General features: G+C 45.0%; 1 protein-coding gene across 1 annotated transcript in view; it reads left to right on the top strand.

Annotated features, from left to right (window-relative positions):
* The window catches only part of Acpp (acid phosphatase, prostate), a 44,925-nt gene that overhangs the window by 24,593 nt on the left and 12,153 nt on the right, over nucleotides 1-8,179 (top strand). The window contains exons 6-10 of the mRNA XM_013028038.1: nucleotides 1,698-1,790; nucleotides 3,329-3,461; nucleotides 5,403-5,485; nucleotides 7,246-7,349; nucleotides 7,428-7,518. Of these exons, the coding sequence (XP_012883492.1) occupies nucleotides 1,698-1,790; nucleotides 3,329-3,461; nucleotides 5,403-5,485; nucleotides 7,246-7,349; nucleotides 7,428-7,518 (504 nt within the window). The remainder of the gene's footprint in view (nucleotides 1-1,697; nucleotides 1,791-3,328; nucleotides 3,462-5,402; nucleotides 5,486-7,245; nucleotides 7,350-7,427; nucleotides 7,519-8,179) is intronic.

Raw genomic sequence — 8,179 nt, 5'->3', positions numbered from 1 at the left:
CTCTACCACTTGAGCCACAGCGCCACTTCCAGCTTTTTGCTTTTTGCTTATGTGGTGCTGAGGAATCGAACCCAGGGCCTCATGCATGCTATTTGCATTGGCCAGCACAGATAGCACCATGCTGTCACCACCTGGTGCTGTAACAATGTTACACTGTCACAATGTGGTGATGCTACATGGTTGAGATACTACAATGTTCTGACGTTTCAATGTCATTTGTTACTATGTTGCAGGATTACAATGTCAGTATCCCTTTTGGGCTTCCTTGCCTTGTCTTTGATTTTCCTGGGTTTTTTTGTTTGTTTGTTTGTTTCCTCTCCCAATTACATGTGTTGGCTTTTGAACTAGAATAGATATATTTTTGTTTTCCTTCCTTCCATCCCTCCCTTTCTTCCTTCCTTCTTTCTTTTTTTGTGAGCCAGTACAGGAATTTGAACTCAGGGCCTAGACCTTGTTTCTTTAGTTTTTTTCACTCAAGGCTGGCACTCATTAGAGCCATGGCTCTACTTTGGAAGCTTTGCTGGTTAATTAGAGTTAAAAAAAATCTCATGGGCTGAGAAGGTAGCTCAGTGGTAGAGTGCTTGCCTTGCATGCATAAGGCCCTGGGTTCGATTCCTCAGCACCACATAAGCAGAAAAAGCCGGAGGTGGTGCTGTGGCTCATGTGGTAGGGTGCTAGCATTGAGCTAAAGAGCTGAGGGACAGCGCCCAGGCCCAGAGTTCAGGCCCCACCTCTGACAAAAAGCAAGCAAACAAACAAAAAAATCTCATGGAGGGCTGGGAAGGTGGCTTAGTGGTAGAGTGCTTGCCTCACCTGCATGAAGCCCTGGGTTCGATTCCTCAGTACTACATACACAGAAAAAGCCAGAAGTGGTGCCATGGCTTAAGTGGTAGCGTGCTAACCTTGAGCCAAAAGAAGCTCAGAGACAGTGCCCAGGCCCTGAGTTCAAGCCCCAGGACTACAGAAAATAAAAAATCCACTTGAAAAGTTTAGTGCAATTCTTCCAGGAAGTTACCTCACCCTAGAGCTCTTGTGGGGTTTGTTTGTTTGTTTTTGAGGGGAAGGGGTCTTTAACCATTATTATAAAGCAAGGAATTTTATGGAAACCTGTCAAGGTTAGAACTAGCACAACTACTTTTCTGGGGGAAAAAATATATATGTATATATGCAGCAGACAAATTCTATCCTTCCAAAAGACCCCAGAAATCACTGCTGATCTCATCAGTCAGATAACTAAGCACGGGTCTCAGCAACCCAAGAATGATCCAAGTGCAAGCCAGGCGTGGTGGTGGCTGAAGCCTGTAATTGTAGCTAGGTAGAGAGGGAGATCACGGTTGGCTAGACTCCATCTCGTCTAATGTCTGGGCATACTGGCCTACCTACCTGTTATCCCAGCGAGGGGAGAAGTTCAATGGGGAAGACTCACAACCCAGGCTGGCCTGGGCATAAGACAAAATGTGATCTTGATAATAACCAATGCACAAAAAAAGGGCAAGGCGGGGTGGAATTGGTAGGGTGTCTCACGTGGTAGAGAGGGATAGGAAGTCAGTGTCTGTCGGCTGTTTCTCCATACTTACCAGACAGGAGACATCAGGGCCCTGTTGAGGTTACTATCTGCAGGTTTCTAGGATGAACCCAAACACGTGAAAAGACCAGAAACTGGTGTCGTGAGTGTCTTTTTTTTTTTTTTTGGTTAGGACTTTATCGAAACTTTGCCATCGCTGTCAGGATTCCACGGACGAGACCTCTTTGGGATTTGGAGCAAAGTCTACGACCCTTTATATTGTGAGGTAAAAAAAAGAAAAGAAAGAAGAAAGGAAACCATGGTTAATTTACAACCTGATGTAATGATACATGCCCATTTGCCTATACTTCTATGGATGGAGAACTATAATTCTCATCTTGAAAATGTTGACTTTTCTCCACTGTTGACATTTTCATCCTTTTAGAGAATGGTAAACAAAAGCTGCCCTTTCCCCCCATACATTGTCACTCATTATTTGGCAGAGATTGAAAATGCTGTGTGCTTGCCTTGCATGCATGAGGACCTGGGTTCAATTCCTTAGCACCACATAAGCAGAAAAATCCAGAAGTGGGGCTGTGGCTGTAGTGGTAGAGTGCTAGCCTTGAGCTGAAGAGCTAAGGGACAGCACCCAGGCCCAGAGTTCAGGCCCGCAATTAACAAAAAAGAAAGAAAGAAAAGAAAAGAAGGAAGGAAGGAAGGGAGTTGAGCCCCCATCATGAGGGTTTTTTGTTTGTTTGTTTGTTTGTTTAATTGTGCTAGTACTGGGGCTTGAATTTAAGGTAGAGGCACTTTTGTGCTGAAGGCTGATGCTCTAGCACTTCAACCACAGCTCTACTTCCTTTTTATTTCTGATTAATTGGGAGATCAAAGTCTCATGGACTTTTCCTGCCTGGCCTGGTTTTGAACCTTGATCTTCCAATCTCAACCTCTTGAGTAGTTAGGATTACAGGTGTGAGCCTGTGGGGCCTGGCTGAAAATGTTAATGAAAGAGAAAGACAGACAGACATAAAAGCAGACAGAGACAGGCAGAGAGCAAATGCTATACAACATTATACAGAGAATTAAATTACCCAATTTCTAGAACTAGAGCTATAGAAATAAACCAGCCAACTGTAAGACAAGTCGTCAAAAGTGTGGGAGCAGGAAAGACCTTTGCTGTGTGACATGACGTATTTGAAAGGATCCGTAATTTCCATTCACCAGACTCCATCTCCTGGCTAAAGGAGTCATTGCAAGTCCTCTCTTCCTAGCCAATTCACTAAATCCTTAGGACAAGTTTCTGACCACCCAGCTGCTTTGTACCCATTTTGGATTTTTTTTCCTTCCCTTTTGTGCCAATGTTGGGGCTTGAATTCAGGACATAATCCCTTAGCCTTTTTGCTCAAGGCTAGCACTCTTACTATGTGAGACACATCTCTGCTTCTGTTGTTTTTTTTTTGTTTGTTTGTTTTTTGTTTTGGTGGTTAACTAGAGATAAGAGTCTCATGGATATTTCTGCCCAGGCTGGCTTTGAACCTTGATTCTCAGATCTCAGCCTCCTTGAGTAACTAGGATGACAGGCACGAGCCACTGGCGCTCAGATTCCCTTTCTTCCTGACTGCAGAGTTTGGCTTGGGGATTGTTGGTATTGCTTGCCATAGGTATTAAACCCAGGGCCTGAAGCATGCTAAGAGTTCAGTCTCTCACTGAACTCTACTCTCAGTTTCTTGAGGTATCTTCCCACAAGTCTTTCATTGATTTCTTTTGTTGTGCTTTTTACTTCTTTTTACACACACACACACTTTTTTTCCCCCTCTGCTGCAGGGTGTCCACAATTTTACGTTACCCTCCTGGGCCACGGAGGATACCATGACTAAGCTGAAAGAATTATCAGAATTATCTCTCCTGTCTCTCTACGGAATTCACAAGCAGAAAGAGAAATCGAGACTCCAGGGAGGTGAGTATTTATTTTTTCTTTTTGGCAACACCCAGTATTTGAAGCTTGCTCGGCTTGCTTTTTCAGTTGGTGCTCTATCACTTGAGCCATGCATCCAGTCTAGTCTTTGGCTGTCTATTTTGGGGGTCCTGCTGACTTCCTTCTGCCTAGGATGAGTTGGAACCATGATTTCCCCCAGATCTTAGCTTCCTAAGTAGCTAGGATTACAGGTGTGAGTCACAAATGCATGACTAATATAAATATATGACATGCTTGTGTGTGTGTGTGTGTGTGTGTGTGTGTGTGTGTGCACATGAGGAGAGTGGTATTTGGTTTTGTGGTTGGAGGATCAGGTTCTGAATCCTAGTGAATAATCTAAGACATGCTTGAACTCAGGGCCTGGGGACTGTCCCTGAGCTTCTTTGGATCAAGGCTAGCACTCTACCCCTTGAGCCACAGCACCACTTCAGGGTTTTTGTGTGCATGCAAGACAAGCACTCTACCACTGAGCCATCTTCCCAGCCAATATGTGTATTCTAAAGAAGAGGCTTAAAGAACACAGCATCTAGTACAGCACACAAGTCAACCATTGCTGTGTTACTATAATCGTTCTTTTATCTCCTCTGGGCCTTGGTCTTCCCCGTGCTGGCTCAGAACTGAGTGAGCATTTCCTTCTCTTCCATGTGAACATCACTGCCTACCCTAGAATTCAGGCGAGGGGTCTGAACCCCAGGAAAATGAAGCCACTGTGCCTGAAAGATTACAGAGTGAATTTCCAAGTGGCTGGTTTGACCAAAGGTAGTTTCCTTTCCTGAAACCCTGGCTGGTGGTCATTATTCAAGCTAGCAGAACATATTTTGTAGGTTAATTATGCAACACAATTTAGCATGTATTTCAATTGGCAAGCTTATGACAAATGTTTCCACTAGTGTTGAGATTTTTTTTTTTTTTGGTCAGTTGTAAGGCTTGAACTCTGGGCCTGGGTGCTGTCCCTCAGCTCTTCAGCTCAAGCTAGCACTCTACCACTTGAGCTACAGCACCATTTCTGGTTTTCTGGGAGTTCATTAGAGATAAGAGTCTCAGGGACTTTCTTGCCCAAGCTAGTTTTGAACCACTATCCTCAGATCTCAGCCTCCTTAGTAGCTAGGATGACAGGCGTGAGCCGTCGGTGCCTGGCAGTGTGGAGATTTTTAATGGATGATGTTCTTCTTTAACTTGGCCCCTTTGTGTGCCTGTGTGAGCACATGTGTGTGCCAGTCCTGAGGCTTGACCTCAGGGCCTTCTATTCTTTTGGATTGTTGTTGTTGTTGTTTTGCTCATGATTGGCACTCTACCACTCAAGCTACACCTTTACTTCTGGCTTTTTGCTGGCTAATTCGAGATTAGAGTCTCTGCATACACTTGTTCAAGCTACCTCTAAACTAAGAACTGTCAGATCTCAGCCTCCTGAGTAGCTAGGATTAAAAGCATGGGCTGCTGGCACCCAGAACACTTGGGACACATGGTAGCACATGACACCTATTCATCACACTGGCAGATACAGGCAGGAAGATGCTCAGTCCTCACAATCAGCCTAAGTGGAATAAAGAATCCAGAACCAGGCAGGTTACAGCTAGAGCCTGAGCCCTACAAGGCCAGCTGACTGGACAGATCATGACACCAAATGGGAATCGGGTCCAAATATAATCAACATAGCTATTAAAACTGAGGCTAGGGGGGCTGGGAAGGTGGCTTGGTGGTAGAGCGTTTGCCTAGCATGCATGAAGCCCTGGGTTTGATTCTGTATATACCATATATACAGAAGAAGCCAGAAGTGGTGCTATGGCTCAAGTGGTAGAGCGCTCTTGCCTGAAGCTGAAGAGCTGAGAGACAACACCCAGGCCCAGAGTTCAAACCCCACGATCGACAAATATATATATTTCTGATTGGTTCAGCTCCCTGGTTTTATCTACCTCCTTCAAGGTGTTCTGGTCAAGGAGATCCTCAAGCACCTGAAGAGTGCAACTCAGACAGAAAAATACAGGAAACTTGTTATGTATTCTGCGGTAAGTATGGCTTGTTTTCATCTGCTCAAGCATCCATTTGTTCAAGCCCATAGTCTTTAGGAGGGCAACACCCCATTAATTCAGTGTGTGTGTGTGTGTGTGTGTGTGTGTGTGTGTGTGTGTGTGTGCTGGTCCTGGGTTTTGACCTCAGGGCCTGGGTGCTGTCCTGGAGCTTTTGTGCTCAAGGCTAGCACTCTACCACTTGACCCACAGCACCACTTGCAGCTTCCGTTTATTTATTTATTTTGGTGGTTAAATGGAGATGAGAGTCTCATGGACTTTTCCTGACTGGGCTGGCTTTGAACCATGATCCTCAGATCTCAGCCTCCTGAGTTGCTAGGATAACAGGTGTGAGCTGTCAACACCCAGCCTCTACTTTGTCCCTTTTCTTCTCAGATTGGTTCACGTTCTTTTGCACTATATGTACATTGCCACATGGTTTAGGCAGCCGAATGTTGGCCCTATTTTATGTAAGACGTGGGCGACGAGTCTTAGCTACAATTAGATAGCTCACTTGTGTCCAAAGAGGAACTGAAAACCAACCCCCCACCCCCTGGCTTCTGTCCACTGTCAGGCAAACACTTTATTTATATGAATTATGCTACACTCTCTACTTCCTTCTATCTAAACTTCCCTAAACATGTACGGCCCTCCTACGCTCTTACAGGATGCTAAAACCTAAGCTGAGCATGGCAGCATACCTCTGTAATTCCAGCTATACAGCAGTTGAAGATAAAGAGGGCTATGTCCAAAACTGGACGTAGGCCAAAAAGCAGAGACAGTACCAGAAAACTAAACTAAAAGCAAAAAGAGGCCGGAGTTGGAGGGGAGGAGATGTGTGGTTTCAATGGGGGAGTACTAACACAAATCCCTGAGTTCAAACCTCAATACTGCACTTCCCTCCTCCCACCAAAAATTTTTTAAATGATCTTAATCTTCAGAAAAATATAATTTAAGCCGGGCGCTGGTGGCTCACACCTGTAATCCTAGCCACTCAGGAGGCTGAGATCTGAGGATCGCAGTTCAAAGCCAGCCTGGGCAGGAAAGACTGTGAGACTCCTATCTCCAATAAACCACCAGAAAACCGGAAGTGGTGCTATAATTCAAGTGGTAGACCGCTAGCCTTGAGCTGAAGAGCTGAGGGACAGCGCCCAGGCCCAGAGTTCAAGCCCCACAACTGACCAAAAAGAAAAAAAGAAAAATATAATTTAGCACTAATATGTTCCAAATCACATTAAAACTTTAATGAAAAACAACAAAAATTATCAAAGACAGAGATTCACCTTACTGAGATAAGGCAGGACAGTTAAATTCAGAAGACTCGATTCAAGTTCATTCTTTTTTTTTTTTTTGGTCCAGTTGTGGGGCCTGAACTCTGGGCCTGAGCACTGTGTCCCTCAGCTCTTCAGCTCAACTTCCGGCTATTTTTCTTTTTGCTTATGTGGTGCTGAGAAATCAAACCCAGGGCCTCAGGCATGCAAGGCAAGCGCTCTACCACTGAGCCACCTTCCCAGCCCCTCAAATTCATTCTATGTAGGGTTAAATGACATTCAGTTAACTGGGTGTTGTAACTTCACCTGGAAATAATCCATATACAGATCTGTGTAGCACGTGGTAATGTTGCTCAAGCAACACTACCCTCCCTTACTTATTAAGCCATTGGAAATTTACTTGAAGGTCTGGGGGGGGGGGGGTGAACTGCATCCAGTCTGAGCCAGAGATGACCTCTGACACATGATTTCCCTTTGGAATCCCCGTAGCATGACACTACTGTTAGTGGCCTACAGATGGCACTAGATGTCTACAACGGCATCCTTCCTCCCTATGCTGCCTGCCACTTGATGGAATTGTACCTGGAGAAGGGGTAAGCGGCTCACCAGAGCATGCTGGTTGGCTTCGGGGGTTGTTGCATCTGTCTGTCTGTCTGTCTGTCTGTCTTCAGTTTTATACTCAAATGGAAGAAGGACGGTAACAAGATCTTTGCCCCTTTCTTCTTTGTCTTCATTGAAGACCTTTATGGGGCTTTTGGATGTGTAAGTCACCTCATTCAGGCACTATAGAGGAAAAGGTGTGAAGAAAGCATTTTCAGTGATTAAAAAAAATAAAAAATAAAAATGATGCCGGGCACCAGTGGCTCACGCCTGTCATCCTAGCTACTCAAGAGGCTGAGATCTGAGGATCGTTGTTCAAAGCCAGCCCGGGCAAGGAAAGTCCGTGAGACTCTGATCACCAATAAACCACCAGAAAACTAGAACTGGCACTGTGGCTCAAGTGGTAGAGCGCTCGCCTTGAGCTGAAGAGCTGAGGGACAGCACCTACGCCCGGAGTTCAAGCCCCACCATCGACAAAAAAAAAAAGTAAAAAGTTGTCTAGTGCCCAATTTACTCCCAACTAAGTGGCTCCCAGAACATGGTAGTCTCTAGGTGTGAACACATCAGGAATGAGCAATAGTGCATCCAAGTGTCTCGTGATATACCCCCACCAATGTTGGCATCCAACATTCTTTCATGTTCTCTGTCTCTGCCTGATTCTTGGAACAATTATAACATGGACTTTATAGGATGAGTTTGGTAGCATTCCTTCCCTTTCTATTTCATGAGAGAATCTGGGAGATATTTTTTTTCTTTTTTTTTTTTAAAGTTTTTTTTTTTTTGGGGGGGGGTCCGGTCGTGGGGCCTGAACTCTGGGCCTGGG

The sequence above is a fragment of the Dipodomys ordii genome, unplaced genomic scaffold (assembly GCF_000151885.1).
Source record: "Dipodomys ordii isolate 6190 unplaced genomic scaffold, Dord_2.0 Scaffold107, whole genome shotgun sequence".
Lineage (NCBI taxonomy): Eukaryota > Metazoa > Chordata > Mammalia > Rodentia > Heteromyidae > Dipodomys > Dipodomys ordii.
This window is presented reverse-complemented; position numbering and strand designations above follow the sequence as displayed.